Below are 17,667 nucleotides of genomic sequence, written 5' to 3'. Positions count from 1 at the left end.
ATGCCAGCTGCAAATATTTGCCAAGATCCAATGCCCTTCCCATTACACAATTCCCCTGCTCTGGTACCCATTTGGGCAGTGCACACCACACAAAGAGAGGTGATCAAAGTGTGCATTGCTGTCAAATCAGTCGACTTACAGCAACCCCACCGGTTTTTAAGGCAAGTGAGTAAGCAGAGTTGGTTGGTCATTGCCTTCCTTTGAAAAGTCTTGGTGTCTCCCACCCACATATACATGCATAATCAGCTTCTGATATCTGACAAGATCAGGCAATACTATATTATTTCATACCTCCTTCTCCTCCACCCCCCCTTTTTTAGGAAGGGGGGTAGGAAGGGGATTTTATTATTGTGCCGCCATGCTGTGATATTTTTAAGTCTTTTAATGGGAGTTTTAATGGGGTTTTAAGGCACTGTAACCCGCCACGAGCCATTTGGGAGTGGTGGGAAATAAATCAAAATAATAATAATAATAATACCACCACCCCAGGTTTGAATAACCCCCTCACTTAATGGCAACATCTACAGGTATGCATACATTTTAAAAAGCAAGCCACCCAGATTCTGTCAAGCAACAGACACAAAGGCATGCCCCACAGCTACTCTGAGTGAAGCCCTGGCAGGGGCTCCCAAAATAGGAATATGCAAGAGGTGAGAAGAGAGGGAACAGGGGAAAGCAGGACATCCCCCCCCCCCCAATGTCTCATGGGTTCTTCACGTGTACTTACCATGTCAACAAGAGCCACATACATGAAAAGCCCAGCTGTAAGTGCGAAGATCCACATGGAAACATTGTCAGCATAATGACCAATGAGTATCCCAGTAGCCATGCCAAGGTACGCCAGCATAGCTGAGAGCGCATTATAAAGAACCGCTTGTTTGACAGTCATGCCAGCTTTGAGAAGTACAGCAAAATCCCCTGCAGAAAACAGGCAAGACTTATGAAACACAGCAATCCGAGAACTATATTCAATATTACTCAATGTAGCATTCCCATTCTCCCACCGTTTGAAATTATTCAGAAAGAGGAAAGACATGAAATGTTTTTTTCTTCTTTTTCAAGCTCAACTGTGTATAAAAAGTTCAACTGGAAATAAGCTTTGTCCATGCACCGCAGGAAATCTTTTTAGGCCATAGAATCACAGAGTTGGAAGGGACCTCCAAGGTTATCTAGTCCAAGCCCCTGCACAATGCAGGAAATTGTGACTCCGAATTTCCTACCCAAGTGATCCCCCCACCAAAAATCTCCAGAATCCAGCCTGGCCTGGAGGAAATTCACCTCCCATTCCACAGTGGCGATCAGCAATTCCCTGGGGATGCCAGGAAGGGCCACAAGAGACAAACCCTGGCACATCCCTTCCTGCCCACCCACTCACCACCTGCCTAAGTTCATAGAATCATCATTTCTGTCAGATGACTATCTAGCCATCTCGGTTTTATGTTACACAGGATTTTTATAAAACATGGTGTTCTCCCATTCACTCATTTGGTCAGAATTTGATGTTCAAACATTCTTTAAATAATTTACCATGTAGTATTTGCCTACTGATTTACTGTAAAGGGGCGGACGGCAGGTTTTAGACAACCTAAAAGCAGATCAGCTAAAACTCCATTAAATGATCTTGGATGAGATTAAACATTGCAATATCAAAAGACAGCATAATGTAGAAACATTTTTTTTCTTGTTTGTTCTAGTATTTTAAAAGTTAATTCTAGGGTTTGTCTTATGGCGAGCTTCAGAAAAAACACAGAAAAGCACATTTTAAGTCATGTTTAATGTTATAAGTTTCCTATAGAGTAAGGATTGGGTGTTATGCCTGATACAGCACTGGAAATCTTGAACTGGGACAGAGAGGCACGCCCACACAGGAAGCGGAAAAGGAAAAAAGTGAGCCTGCCTCCCTGTAAGGAGAAATGAAAACACTTAAGATGTCTTCCTTGGAGGGGGGGAGAAGGGCAGCGGCAGCGTGGAGGAGGCCAGTACAATTGTGCCTGTTGGGTGCCATGGAGGGGAAGGAAAGGAAGGGTGGCAGCAGCGCAGGCGCAATGGCGGGAGCCGTGCATTGGCCACTGGAGGATCCGCTGTACCCAGGAGGACAAGCACCGGGAACAAGAACTAAAAACCGAGGAAGCTGAGAAAAGAAGCAGCAACAAGGAAAGGAGTCTGCCCACCCCCTGAATCCGACGAAGCTTTGAAAACAAAGTCCGGAGCTTCAAAGTGCTGATTAAACAACACCCTGGAGTGTATGAAGTCAAAGTGAGTGCTGGGAGGAGGGAGAAGGTTGGGGCCGCTCTCCGGGGGAGCCCAGGAAGCAACAGAGAAGGCCTTATGCAGGCACAGAGGCTCTAGTGCCATCTTTTGTGACTGCACCAGCTGTGTTAGCAAAGGCTCACAGAGGCAAGGTGCGAAGCACAGATCGTTTCCCAAAACATCTGCTTGAAATTCAAGGTGAACAACAAAAGAGTAATTAAATAAAAAAAAATGTACCCTATGTCATGTAAGTAAAATTTCAAGTGTACCCCACTTTTTTTGTAACCTAACTTTCACTCAAGGCAACCCTGAGTATTTGTTCATATTTAATCAAACTTATTGCCCTCCTTCTGGTTAATGGGGGGAAATACAAACTTGGACTTAAACAGGTTTGCAAGTCAGAATGGTTGTTGGATCACCATAAGTTTCGTTTCCAGGTCAGCAGTGGTCTGCCTCCTATAAGGAGGGCTATTATGCTGATGCCTGGAACAAAAGCCAGTTTGTGTGGAGCTGAATTTTGTGGCCCCTCAAACACGGATCTTGCACATGGGACATAAAATAATAGCACAGTCATAGAGACCCAGATTCTGACCCTTTTGTCCCACAATGAAAATACATTTGGCATATTTACATTACAATTCATTACAGTAGCAAAATTACAGTTATGAAATGGCAATGAAAATAATTTTATGGTTGAAGGTCCCCAAAACATGAGGAGCAGTATTAAGGGGTTGCAGCATTAGGAAGGTTGAGAACCACTGTGCTAGCTTAATTGAGGGAAAAAGTAAATCTACAAGAATCTCTTTAGACTCTTTGTATTTGTTAACTTAAAAGCCTGCATTTAATTAAATGCAGACTACTATTTATTATTATTATTATATTTATATACCGCCTACCCCGAGGGCTCAGAACTAGTCACAGAACTGCAAGAACTTAGCAGTAAAGCTAGAAATACCTGTTCTCCAATGAACTTGGGGATCTCACTAAGCTCTCAGTCCCTAGCTGCTTATATTTCTATCTTCGAACCATCCCACATTTATGCTGTGAAATCATGACTGTATTCTGTCCCACTCTAAAGCGTGATATCTGCTTTTGTTAACTCTGTATGGCAGTGGGTCTTTCTGTATCCCCCCCCCCCCGCTTATATTCCAATTCTTTTAATATGGCAGTAAAGGCCTTGTTATTGTGGTGATGGTTGAAAGCCTTCTTGATGCCAATATCATTTCAGTAACTTCTGAGCTATACCCCACCTTCCTCAGTGCTAATCTGTCCTTTCCCACATGGTCAAGTTGAGCCATTTGGGATGTGGAAGCCAGATAGGTCTCTGCTAGAGAAGATCTGAGGACACTAGTAGCAACGTCAGAGGACGATCATTAAGAACTATGGTCTTCTTGAGCAATGTAGAGTCACCACCATTACAACTGCTTGTTGTTGATCTGTGGAGTAGTTTTGAGATAACTGGAAATGATGGGAAGATGTATAGCAGCCCTTCCAGCCACTCTGCCAATAAGAACATCCATCATCTGGCTTGCCTGTAGAAGTATCTGGAACAGAACTTGCTCACCTGTTATGTTTGAATGTGTGGCAAACAGGTCCATGATTGGAGGGCCAAAATTTCCCTTGATCAGATTGAATGTCTCTGTCTTCAATCTCCATTCCCCTTCCTGAATCATTTACCAGCTTAACCAGTTGGCTTAAATGCTTGCTGTTCCCTGGCAAGTCTTAGAAAGTGATTTTTCATCCAGGAGATTCTTCTGTGCCTCTTGAGGAATCCTTGAGGTCTCTGATCTCTCTTAATGGTTGGCATGTCTTTGCTACTATATCGTCTGTGTGGATCAGTACATGGGACTGAATTTGATCCTTGTAATACGTAAGAGCTAGAAAGACTGTTCTCAGTTCAAATAGGTTTACTGGCAGTAAGCTCTCCTCTTCGGATCATTGCATTGAGTAGGATCACAACCCAGCCCTTCAGGCGGTCATCTGTGAAGATATGGAGCTCTCTGTCAACGAGGAATTTCCCCTTGCAGACCACTGCTCAGCTTCATCCACTGTAAAGCTCTGCTTCAATGAGGTGTTTTGTTTTGAAGTGATCTTTAGTCAAGGAACTGCTGTCATAGGGGGACATGCCACCTGCCCAACTGTAGAGCCTCTACGTTGGCCACCAATAACACCATACTGGATAGCTACATGAGTGATTGTTTTATTTATTTATATATATATATATTGTATTTATATACCGCACTCCCTGAAGGCTCAGGGTGGTTTACATGAAACAACAAAATAGTACAGGTAATGTAATTCAGGTAACAGTAAGGTGGTAACAACAACACTGACATAATAACAAGATTAAAGGAAGGTGAAACTGCAAGAACCTTAGCTCAACTCGTACTGAGACGCAGAGGTTGGGTGGATTTGTTAACAGTCATGGTAGGAGGGGAGGACTTGGGGGCCAACTGGAAGCGATGGAAGCGATAACCCAACCAAATGCCTGGTGGAGGAGCTCCCTTTTGCAGGCCCCGTGGAACTGCTTTAGTTCTGTCAGGGCCCTGATCTCCTCTGGGAGCCCATTCCATCAGGTGGGGACCAGAATGGAAAAGGCTCTGGCCCTGGTTGTGGTCAAGCGGGCTTCCTTGGGGCCAGGGACCACCAGGAGGTTGGAGGAGGTAGAGCGCAAGGCTCTTTGAGGGGTGCAGGCGGAGGGGTATACTGGGCCCAGACCATGTATGGCCTTGAAGGTGATAACCAAAAGCCTGATCCGGAATTCAACCAGGAGCCAGCGCAGCTGCTGGAGGATGGGCCGGATGTGGGACCTCCGAGGTGTTGCTGTGTGGACCCTGTGTGGAGCCGCGTTCTGGACCAATTGCAGTTTCCAGATGAAGGATAAGGGCAGACCAGCGTACAGCGAGTTACAGAAGTCCAGCCTAGAGGTGACCGTTGCATGGATTACTCTGGGGAGGTGTTCCGGGGCCAAGTAGGGCGCTAGTAGTTTGGCTTGGCGGAGGTGGTAAAATGCCAGCTGTGCTACCGTTGTGATCTGAGCCTCCATTGAGAGGTAGGTATCAAGTATCACTCCCAGGTTCCTAGCGGAGCGGGCCACTGTTAGCTGCACTCCATCCAGATTGGGTAGGTGTGCTTCCTCGCTTGGACCTTTCGTGCCCAGCCACAGGACCTCCGTCTTTGAAGGGTTGAGCTTCAGGCGACTTTGCTTAAGCCATTTCGTCAGTTCTTCCAGGCAGCTGGCTAATGTTTCAGGGGGAGAGTCAGGGTGGTCATCCATCAGGAGGAAGAGCTGGGTGTCATCAACATATTGATGACAACCCAGCCCAAACCTCCGCACCAGCTGGGCAAGAGGGTGCATAAAGATGTTAGATAGAGTTGGAGAGAGAATTGCTCCTTGGGGGACTCCGCAAACCAGTTGGTGTCGGCTTGATGAGCTCTCTCCTAATGCTACCCTCTGTCTGCGATTCCGGAGAAAGGAGATCAGTCACTGAAGGGCAGTCCCTCTGATCCCGGCATACTTAATACAACTGAGGCAGTGGTAGATGCCCTAATCATAGAATCACAGAGTTGGAAGCGGCTATACAAGCTATCTACTCCAACTCCCTGCTCAATGCAGTATCACCTTACAAGGTGTCTGTTGTAGGGAAAGGAAGGGAAGATGAGTGTAAGCCACTGTGGACAGTGAAAAGCAGGGTATAAAAGCCAACTCTCTTCCAGATGTCTTAGGTGTGAATTATCACAGTAGTGGGTTTGCTACTTGGTGAGGGGATCTCCTGTTCTATCCGGTTACTATGGCACCACTATCTCTGGCCGTGGCCTTGAAGGGTGGTTGTGCTTCTCCAGCTAAATGAAGGATGACGCTGGAATCTTCAAACTTTTCTCCAAATGGAATTTTCTTATGGAAAGCGAATGGCTGAAACTTCACAATAGTATCTGCTCTCAAGCAAAGACCACTACTGGCTAGTTTTTAAATGGCTGTCTCTATGTCTATGTAAGCTCCATCTCCTCCTCACCTTCTACTATCAATTCAACAGTGATTATAGAATAAGAGGAATCACAGAATCATCGTTGGAAGGGACCTCCAGTCATCTGAAGTCCAACCCCCCTCGAGAATGCAGGAAATTTACAACTACCTGCCCACCCACAGTGATCCCAATCCCATGTCCATATGATATCCCCCCCCCAAAAAAAAAAACCCCAGAATTCCTGTTCAGTCTGGTCTGGAGGAAATTCACCTCATGACCCCAAACTGGTGATCAGTATTTCCCTGGACATGCAAGAAAGGGCCACTAGAGCTAGCCTCCAACACAATCCCCTTCTGCCCACCCACTTACAATCTAAGTTCACAAAATTAGCATTGCTGTCAGATAGCCTCCCGAGGAAGCCTGTTCCACTGAGGAACCACTCTGTCAGGAAATTCTTCTGGGTGTTAAGCTGAACATTCTTTTGAATTAATTTCTTCCCAATAATAATAGAAGACATTAGAAGAAATAGTCAGGGAGGGAGTAACATAGGAATAGATAAAACAAACTAGGGAAAGTATGTTAGAAAGAATAAATTCTAGCCTAGGTAGCTAGGCCAATATCTAGAGAGACAGTTTGGTGTAGTGGTTAGGTGTGCGGACTTCTAATCTGGCATGCCAGGTTCGATTCTGCACTCCCACACATGCAGCCAGCTGGGTTACCTTGGGCTCACCACGGCACTGATAAAACTGTTCTGACCGGGCGGTGATATCAGGGCTCTCTCAGCCTCACCCACCCCACAGGGTGTCTGTTGTGGGGAGAGGAATGGGAAGGTGACTGTAAGCCGCTTTGAGCCTCCTTCGGGTAGGGAAAAGAGGCATATAAGAACCAACTCTTCTTCTTCTTCTTCTATCTAACTGCTCTCTATGAAGAGGCAGGAAGAGAACTGAGAGATGGGTGACATCTTCCATGGGGGACAAGAAGTGGAAAAAGTTTTGTTCCTGCCTCCCTCAGTATGTGATAGGTGACACCCACCAAGATGTCCTCCTCAGAGGGAGAAGCTAATGTTTATTACAATGTTCACCTCTTACCTAACTCATGTGGTAACTCATGACAAAATACTGCAACAGATGTACTTAAGCCACTAGATAAGCCTTCAGTAAAAGCAGCACCTGGGTGAAGAAGAAGAAAAAAACATCCCAAATAAGTCATCTCAGGTGAAATGCAATTTACAAGAAAAATTAAACTATAAACAAGGAGTATAAATTCTGATCACCAGATTGCAAGGAGGATAAGACAAGCCTAGAAAACCTTTAAAAAGGTCTACAAGTTCATACAGCAGTTTACAGTAATGTGAAATGTTGATACACATAAAAAATACAAGACACTCAGGGATGTAATTCTTAGGCCGGTTTGTGTTTAGACATGGTGGAAGATTCCCATGACTACACAAATGGCAGCTGGTCACCAGGAAAAAGGGGGCTCTTTCCTAATCCACATGAAGCCAGGTTAGAAGATTAGATACAATAAACTCAGAATTCAGCACTCATAATGAAATAGATAATGATTCAGTCCCACTGAAATCCATCAAATTACAACTGACTAATGAAGATCCTATATGGTTTACAAGGCAAGAGACATCCAGAAGTGGTTTGCAATTGCCTTCCTCTGTGTAGGGACCCTGTAATCTAAGTACTAGGCAGGGTGACTCTGTTTAGCTTTTGATACCCCAATGAGATCAGGCTCGCCTGAGCCTACCCAGGTTAGGGATCAAGATTAGATGCAATGATGGTTATGTTTCAGATTTAACTAATTGTATAACAAACAGGGTCCTTTGATTTATTTACAAAAGTATACATTTTAGATAATGCCGGTAACAACCAACAATAACCAGGAGCACAACTGCATACTCTAATATGTACACAAGAGTTTGTAACCCATCTACAATTTCTGCAGGTTCAAGAGGGATGATGGTTTTTGCTGATCCCTCGCTACCAAAAAATTCACTATTCTTCAGGACTCCCCATTAGCAGCATTTGGGAAGATTCTGGGCTGCAGTGTGTCACATAACGGGGGGGGGGGGACTTTTTTTCACCCTTGGAAGTTTCTATGCTACATCCAAGCCTAGTGTCACTGTGGAACAACACATGTACTGGAGGGAGATTACAAAGCTAGGGGCTGCAACTCACCAATTGCAAGACCATCGCTGAAGTTGTGTAGTCCATCCCCCATGATCACCATCCAGGCCAGAGTAGCTATACCAGCATCCTTAAGTTCCTCACGTGAATAACGCTGGCTGTGACTGTGCGGGTGATGGTTCTGGTGGTGATGGTGATGCAAAATGTGATGGTAGTCATGGTGATGGTGACTATCTGACTGCCCCAGAGTGTCATGTAAATGTGAATGGCATTTGTTTCTACATCCCCGGGATGCGTATTCATGGTCAGCAGCCTCTTGAGGGGAATGAGCTATCATGACTTCTTCTTCTTCTTCTTCTTGCAAGACTGGCTTCTGAGAAAGAAAATTGGATGAATCTTGGCAATCTGCTCCCAAGTAGCCTTCAGGTCCTTGATAAAAAGAAAAAATAGGTTCTCCTTTTAAAAACAAATAAGTCATTTCTATTCTATAGCGGCATTTTCAATGTTTAAATACTGGATTTCTAAAAAAACTAAACACTCATTTTTTATCCAGTTCTACATGTTTCTTGTTGTAGGGTCTTACATGCAAACCAGCCACACTGAAGACTCAGATGAGTTCTCTCCGGTCAAGGTTTAGTCTCAGCATATCAGTATATTGTGGGCTATATACACATATATGTTTGGGGACATTGTTATTATTATTTATTACCTGCCACTCCCAAACCAGCCCATGGCGGGTTACAAGCATCCAATTAAAAACCCCATTAAAATGGACACAAAATACATAAAATACAATGAATGAGGCAACATGGCAGAACCTCCCCCCCACACACCTGCCCCTACCTATAGAGGGAAGAGGAAGGAAGAACAAGATAATCTGAGTTGCTGCTTGACACCAGGGGAGGCCAAGTGAGTATTCACTTTTCCCTGCTTCTACATCAGTTGATATAGTGTTTGGAAAAGAGCCCCTTTCTTTTATCTGGCTGCCTTGGTAATTGAAATGGCGAATGTAATCTTTCACGAGATCTTCTTGCAAGATCTCAAGTTATCAAAGTACTTCCGATTTTTATTGTAATTTTTTTGCACATATCCCTTTTAGTTTCAGATTGTTTCCCCCCTGCATACCCAAAGGTTCCCCTAGGACTGATGAAATCAATACCATAGCCTTGGGTGGTCCCATTGTGCAGACTTTTCAATCTATATATTAGGGCATTTCTGTAAGTATATTAGCCAGGCAGCTCATGTTACTGCAAGCAGTTTGCCCTGTGGATGTCATCCATAAACATACTAATTTATTCTGGATGCCTTAATGCAATCCTCTGCATAGCAAGGGTTATGCAGAAAGTTAATGTTTGACTTCATGTGTGAAGGAGCCCTGGAAGGCATACGGATACAAAGCTGGTCTCAAAAGCACCCTACTGGAAATTCAGAATCTCACAATAGCATAAATCTTTGCTCCTAACAAGAACACTAACTCTTGAGGAAATTGGTCAGAGAAGTAGCAAACCAATGCTGCTCTTTTTTGGGCAAGAAATCCAAGAAATGTATAGAAGAAATAATGCAATTGTAGACTTTAAAGGAAATAAAAGAAAAGCCATGTCTTCGAAGGTCTGAGTAAAGAAAAATCCCTCCAGAGCAGTGGTCCCCAACCTTTCTGAGGTTGGGGACTGGCAGGGCATCGAGGCGCGGCCCGCAGCCCACACATCGGGCCGCGCCCACGCATCGGGCCGCGCCCGCAGGCCGCACCCACGCATCGGGCTGCACCCGCGGCCCGCGCCCACGCATCAGGCCGCGCCCACGCATCGGGCCGCCCCTGCATGGGCGCGGCCGGCTCTGATTCCCTCTCCCCGCCCTCCCGCAGTAAGAAGCTTCCCGGGCCGCAAGCTTGCGGCCTGGAAAGTTTTTTACTGCGGGGGGGGGGGCGGGGAGAGGGAGCCGCGGCCCGGCGCAATGGCCTTCGCGGCCCGGCACCGGGTCGCGGCCCGCAGGTTGGGGACCACTGCTCCAGAGGACCTGAAGAGGCACAACAAAAGCACAAAAACATACAAAATAAAAGAGGACATCCTTTCGGAAATTGAGGCACTAACAGAACTAAATATGCTTCACTGTTGTTCTCTTTGAGAGGGAAGAACTAATTTTTCATATGGAATTAAAAAGCTACAGTAATTGTAGAACAAAACCAGTGGACAAATCAGAACAAGAATTCTAGAACGTAAGTCAAGAATCAAGTAGCAGATCATTTTTTGGAAGCTGGCCACCAAGCAGAAGATCTGAGATTCTTTTTCTTGAAGTACTACAGAGGACAGAATACAATCAGATGAATATAGTGATTATCTAGGGAGGAAAACTATTTCATTTTTAGGTTGCATGGCCCAATTCCATATGGGATGAACCAGACCATGGAAATGAGTTGCCATTTGTAAAAATTGTTACTGTATCTTTCACGAGAATACAAGCAGGTTGTAGCCAGGTGGCTGCACTGACATAGCTGCACTGCAGTTACTGAAACGTACGGTCATCTGCATCTGACTTTTCTTCATTTGTTGAAAGCTGAGAATCATATTTAGACAGCTGCTTCTTGATTTCTGCTTCATCTTCATCATTCTTTTTCTAACTCCAAGAACACATAATAAAGTTATCAGGATTTTAAATCATGCATCTTGAATGCAACATAGATATTATTGCTATACATCTGACAGGAATGTAGAAGGAATCGACAAATACAGAAAGAAGGAAAAATCTCTCATGCCAACTTCATGGAAATAGTGTCAAGAAGCAACATTATTCTCTTTAACATGCTATTAACATTTCAAATCTATTTAAACAATAGAGCTGCAGCCACGATGGGATCCTGGATGCCTCCCTATCCATGGAGGTCCAGGTCACCAATCTCACTAGCCAGGTGTTCTACCATCTCCACCAGTCACAATCAATGCCCGACCCAATGCCAGTCACAACCAGGCCAGATTGAGCCACTGTGATTCATGCCAATAGCCTCCTCCAAATTAGACTTTTCTAATTTGCTCTGTGTTGAGCCACCCATGAAGCTGATCCAAAAGCTCCAACTGGTCCAGAATGCAGGAGCTCAAGCCCTTAGCAGGATTCAATGGACATCTCATATTACACCACTGCTTTCCCAGCTCCACTGGCTCCAGATTGGAGACCAAATTAAATTCAAGGTTTTGACTTTAATGTTGAAAGCCCCAATAATCTGGGCCCCCTGTATCTATGGGACTGCCTCTTCTGCTATTCCCCCCAAAGAGCACTTAGATCAAAAGACCATAATTTGCTCAGAGTCCCCAGCCCAAAAGAGTTAAGACTGGCCAGACCCCGGCCTGGTGGAATGAACTTCCTGGAGCGATCAGACCCTCCGGGACCTCCCAACAGTTCTGGAGAGCCTGGCAAGACAAAGCTGTTCCACCAGGCTTATGTTTGAGGCCAGGAATTCAACATCAAATAATTCCCCACTTGCAAAGGAATGATCTGCCATTTGATTATTATATATTTTCTATTTACTGCATCACATCTAACCACATTATACATAGGTTTTGATACAGGTCAATCTTTTATTTATTATTATTATTATTTTGTATTAGTTAGATTTATATACTGCCACTCCCAGCAAGCTGGCTTGTGGTGGTTCACAATAAAACATCATATAAACATCAGTTTAAAACACCCCATAAAACAATCATTAATATCCCAGAAGTACAATTAAGATGGCGATAATACAATGTAAAACCCCTTCCCCAGTGATTCATAACTGTGGTTTCTATCATGGTCAAACAATGCCCTTGATGTAAATAGAGATTATCGGTTATCATCTGGGCCCAGTCTAACACCAAGCCCAGGAAACCTTAATTAAAATCTTATTAATTAAAATGTTCTCTCTCTTTGTATGAGTGCAATTAATCGAACTGCTGGTTTTCCAAAAGTGACAAGGACTTCCAATTCAATGACTGATTTAAATATCCAACAAAATGGTGCAGCATTCTACAACAGCACCGGGCCTCATTGGCCCAACGCAGGCTGACAATGCAGAGATCAGTCATTAAGTTCGTCTTTAATACAGCAAAGTTTTTGAGTGTCTGCCAGTCCCACAGGACTCTGCCCTTGGGCACAAAACAGTATTTACAGCAACTATTTTACATTTTCCTATCTGTTAATTATACTAAGTACCAAACACAATTTGAGTCTCCTTTTTTTTTCCATCCCCAATCAAGGCTATAATCCTGTGCACATTTTTCTCTGAGTAGTGCCCACTGACTACAGCAGAACTTACTTTTGTGTTAAATGCTGCCCGAAGAGATGGGAGTATTAACCCAGGCATTCTGAACTGGCACTCGTGAAACAAATATAAAACAAAAAAAGACTTAACTTAACTTTACATTTGTTTCAATGGAAATGTACCAACAAAAACGACCAGTGGTCTTATCTGTGAGGGGTCCTTCTCCCCAGAGGAAGACATCTCTTAAGTGTTTTCATTTCTCCTTACAGGGAGGCAGGCTCACTTTTTTCCTTTTCCACTTCCTGTGTGGGCGTGCCTCTCTATCCCAGTTCAAGACTTCCAGTGCTGGCATATCACCCAATCCTTACTCTATAGGAAACTTATAACATTAAACAGGAAAAGGAACATATCAAAGAGCACACAGCTAACAGGCTTATATGAAGGAATAGAAGAAAAAACAACTTGCAACGTCTGGGAGGGGGGGGATGAAGATGTCTCCCTTTACCACTGGGGAGAAGGAATCCTCACAGGTAAGACCACTGGTCATTCTCCCCCAGAGGCGGAAGACATCTTGGGACCTTCCCAAGCAGTGTCCCCCTGGGTGTGAAGTTGCTACTTAAATATTACTTCTTGCAATGCCACTTGTCTGAAGGCGGAATCGACGGAGCTGAACATGTCAATCTTATAGTGTCTCGTAAAGGTGGACATGGATGACCAGGTCGCCGCCTTGCATATTTCTTCCACAGGTACCTGGTTAAGTAAAGCTGCTGTAGTAGCCGCACTGTGCACCTAATGCACCATGATCCCTTCTGGTAAGGGTACCCCTGAGGCTTTGTACGCTTCAATAATGCAGTCTTTGATGCACCTGCTAATCAAGGATTTGGGCATTCTGTCTCCTTTGTTCGGTGCTGAAACTGAGATAAAAATGAATTCAGTCTTGTGAAATTCTGCTGTTCTGATGAGGAAGCCTTTTAGTGTTCTACACACAGCATTGTGCGTTGTGCCACAGTCATTCCAGGAGATGCCTTGGTTGTAGACAAAAAGTAGGTAGATTAATTTCTTGAAATCTGTGAAAAAGAATTCACCTTTGGGACAAATGAAGGGTCCAATCTAAATGTCACTTTGTCTTTATGAAGGGCACTGGTTAGCCGACAAGGAAGCTCGTCTGGCCTCGACCAGGGCCAGGGCCTTTCCGGTCCTGGCCACGACCTGGTGGAATGAGCTCCCGGAAAAGCTGCGGGCCCTGCGGGAACTTTCAACGTTCCGCAGGGCCTGCAAGACGGAGCTCAACCAGGCTTTTGGTTGAGGCTGGGCAGCAAGGGAGATCTGCCCCCCCCCACAAATGTGGTGGTTGCATGTGCCATCAGCCCCCCTTTTTTCTTCCTTTTAGCGGGGTTATGGAAATTGGGTTAGTTTGCATGAACCTGGCCGCCATTCTTGTCTTGCCTTGTTGTGATTAACGCACTATGTTTTATTGTTCTTATTACTGTTTTTAGGGGATTGATTTTATGTGACCCGCCTCGAACCTCCGGGGGGAGGCGGGATATAAATTAAAGGATAACAACAACAACAACAACAACATGGCACCTAACTCCCCCACTCTTCTTGCCAATGTAACCACAAACAACAACAACAACAACAATAATAACAACAACAAGGCACATAACTCCCCCACTCTTTTTGCCAATGTAACCGCCACCAAGAAGAGGACCTTCATCCTAAGTGTCATGCCCCCGCTGCCACCTCCCATCTCCCAGTGGTTGCCATAGCAACCAGGGCCTGCAGCTGAGCCAGCTCTGGCAGAAGAGAGATGGGCCTCTGAATATGCAGAAGGAGAAAGCAGCACAAGTCAGCCGGGCTCTTCAGAAGAAGCATCTTTGGTGCAGCCGCAGATGCATTCCAGCCCTGACAGCTCACCTGATGCAGACGAAGCAGAAGGGTGGTGTTTGCTGAACACCGCAGGAGCCAGAGATTGCAGGCACGCTGTCCAAGTACATGGGGCCCAGCTACAGAATCACAGAAACACAGAGCCAGAATCAGGAGCTCGGATAGCTCCTGGGGAGGATGAGTGAGTCCTCCCCCAGCTGCAGCCAATTAGCTGGGCTGCTTTTAGGCAAGACAGCAGCAGCTCTTTGGCATGGGTACAATCTATGCAGAAAGCCTCCTGTTCAGCTTGGATTCCTTGGTCTGTGAACTTCTAACTCTCATCAGCTTCCCTGACTCCTGGCAAATAGCTTTTGACTACGCACCTGGGAACTGGACTGGCTTTGTTGAATATCTGCTTATCTGGACTCTGACCTTGACTTTCCCTCGCCCTTAACTCTGCTTCCTTTGATTCCTAACAACTTGGATTGGACTTTGACTTTGCTCTGGTGTGGACTCTGGCTAGGCTCTGAGTTTCCAAGTCGGGAACCTGTACTTCACTAGCAGCCCCAACTGTGATGCACCCTTAAGAAACTGCATATTGCATGGGTGACAGGAAAGTTTTTACCTTTAATCATAGAAATTACCATGGAGATGGCTGCTGTCTCCTAAGCATAGCCGCTTTAAGGCCTCAATCCAGTTCGTCCTGAAGGAAGGCCAGTATGTCTGCTATGTTGGATGAAGAAACTGACACCTTCTTCCTCCTACACCAACCCCGGAATACCTTCCAGGTGTATTTATATATTCGGTTTGTTGATGATTTTCATGCTGCCAGTATTGTAGGCATCACCTTCTCCGCATACCCCTGTGACCTGAGGGAAACTGCCCTCTCAGTTTCCAGACAGCTAGGTAGAACCAGTCCGGGTCTGGGTGCCAGATTGGGCTTTGCTATAGGAGATCTGGACCTAGAGGCAGATGGAATGGTTCTGATACCACCAGCTGCAGTATGTTGGAGAACCACAGTTTTCTTGGCCACATTGGAGCCACTAGTATCACTTCCACCTTGAGTAATTCTCCGAAGAAGCCTTGGTATCACCAGAAGTGGTGGAAATGTGTATAGAAACCCTTTTGGCCAATATACTGTGAGTGTGTCTGTGTCTTCTGCTTGCTGTAGATAGCAGGAGAAGAACCTGGGAACCTGGTGGTTGTTGTGGGATGGAAATAGGTCCACTTGAGGCATCCCGCATCTGCAAATGATTTGACTGAATATTGGCTTCTTGAGAGACCACTCTGCTTCCAACAGAGTGGACCTGCTCAGCCAGTCCGCTTGGCAGTTCTTCACCCCTTGAATGTGTTCTGCTCTTAAGTTTAATAATGACATTCTGCAAACCTCAACACCTTCATGGATTCTGCATGCATTTTGGTCAACCGGGATCCACCTTGGTGATTTATATATGCTCTGATCGCTATAATGTCTGTCCTGGCTAACACAGCCTTGTGTGTAAAGGTTGTCTTGACTCTGAGGAGTGTCATGAAGACTGCACGCATTTCCAGGATTTTTATCAGAAGATGTCAGTCTGACCTAGTCCAGGAGCCTTGCACTAGATGTTCTTTGGTCGTGGCTCCCCAGCCCATTGGGCTGGCGTCTATGAATATTTCTACTTCCGGGGGGAGGATAAACCTCTTTCCCTTGGATAAGTTGTTGGGGATTGACCACCATGTCAGGCTGCTCCATACACTGTGTGGCAGATGTAGCCAAATGTTTTTCTGGTAGACTATGTTGATGTGATGTGGTCGCAAAAATGGTTGAAGTGGTCTAGCATGTAGCCTCGCCCACTGGACCGTGTCCAGACATGAGATGAATAAGTCCATGAGACTCGCTAGTGTAATGAGGGTGGTATGTTCTGTGTCCAGTATCTGCTGCATCTGAGAGCCAGTTTGGTGTAGTGGTTAGGAGTGGGGACTTCTAATCTGGCATGCCAGGTTCGATTCTGCGCTCCCCCACATGCAACCATTTGGGTGACCTTGGGCTCGCCACGGCACTGATAAAACTGTTCTGACCGAGCAGTGATATCAGGGCTCTCTCAGCCTCACCCACCCCACAGGGCGTCTGTTGTGGGGAGAGGAATGGGAAGGCGACTGTAAACTGCTTTGGGCCTCCTTCGGGTAGGGAAAAGCGGCATATAAGAACGAACTCTTCTTCTTCATCAGTTCTTGTATTTTCTTAATTTTGGCTTCTGGGGTGAAGAATGCCCCTTCTTTGGTGTCTATGATGACCCGTAGGTGTTTGAGCCATTGGGTTGGCATCAGAGAGCTCTTCAGGAAGTTGCCCTTGAACCCAAAGTCCTGTAGGGTCTCTATAACCTTGTTGGTATTGTGGACATGAATCCTGTGGGTTCTCAAAAGTATGATGGGATTTATAAGGACTTTGGAGAATACCTGGGGTGTTGAGGATAGCCCGAATGGGAGAGTGTGTAATTGAAAATGTCGGTCTCCCATGCAGAATCTTAAGAATTTCCTGCGAGATGGATTTATGAGTACGTGAAGAGGCTTCTCAAAGATCCAAGGATCTTGAATAGCCTCCATGATGGAATGAAGGGTTTCTGGCCTCGAATGCTCTGTTGAGGTGTTTCAAACCTAGAATGGTCCTCCCGTCATCGTTCTTTTTTGGGAATAGTGAAAAAGATTGAGTACAGACCCTGTTCCCTTTTCTGTATTGGAACTTCTTCTATAGGTCTAATTTGAAGAAGATGGGCAATAGCTTTTAAAGTTCTTTCTCTTTTTTCTGCCACTTTGTTCAGTGGTGATTGTAGGAACAGTGTTGGGGGGGGTATTGAAATTATGGAGTAGCCTTTTGACACTACCACCAAAGCCCATTTGTCTTTGACCTTGTCTGACAGAATCTGATTGAAGAGGAATAGTCTGCCCTCCACCTGGTCCTCGGCATAGTCAGTCTTTGGACTGCTTGTTGTCATGTTTTGTCTTATCCAAACGCTGGTTCTTGTAGAACCTCTGACTGAAACCTCCTCGCCTGTAAGGCGGCCTTGACTGAGACCATGATTGTCTCCTGTCTTGTCTGTTCTTGGGGAAGGAGCTACTGCCACAAAAAGAATAGTTCTGAAAACCTTGGTAGTTGGAATACGGTCTGTGATCATTCTTCCGTATGAACTTTGGCATGGTTCTTTTCTTTTCTTTTGAGTCTGTAAGGACTCTGTCTAAAGATTCC

General features: G+C 45.3%; 1 protein-coding gene across 1 annotated transcript in view; it reads right to left on the bottom strand.

The window, feature by feature from the left end:
* Window positions 1-17,667, bottom strand: part of SLC39A6 (solute carrier family 39 member 6) — a 28,338-nt gene that overhangs the window by 761 nt on the left and 9,910 nt on the right. The window contains exons 5-8 of the mRNA XM_077310395.1: window positions 10,864-10,960; window positions 8,402-8,779; window positions 7,304-7,384; window positions 728-918 (exon numbers count right to left, since the gene is read on the bottom strand). Coding sequence (XP_077166510.1) covers window positions 728-918; window positions 7,304-7,384; window positions 8,402-8,779; window positions 10,864-10,960 — 747 coding nt within the window. The remainder of the gene's footprint in view (window positions 1-727; window positions 919-7,303; window positions 7,385-8,401; window positions 8,780-10,863; window positions 10,961-17,667) is intronic.

The sequence above is a fragment of the Paroedura picta genome, chromosome 14 (assembly GCF_049243985.1).
Source record: "Paroedura picta isolate Pp20150507F chromosome 14, Ppicta_v3.0, whole genome shotgun sequence".
Lineage (NCBI taxonomy): Eukaryota > Metazoa > Chordata > Lepidosauria > Squamata > Gekkonidae > Paroedura > Paroedura picta.
This window is presented reverse-complemented; position numbering and strand designations above follow the sequence as displayed.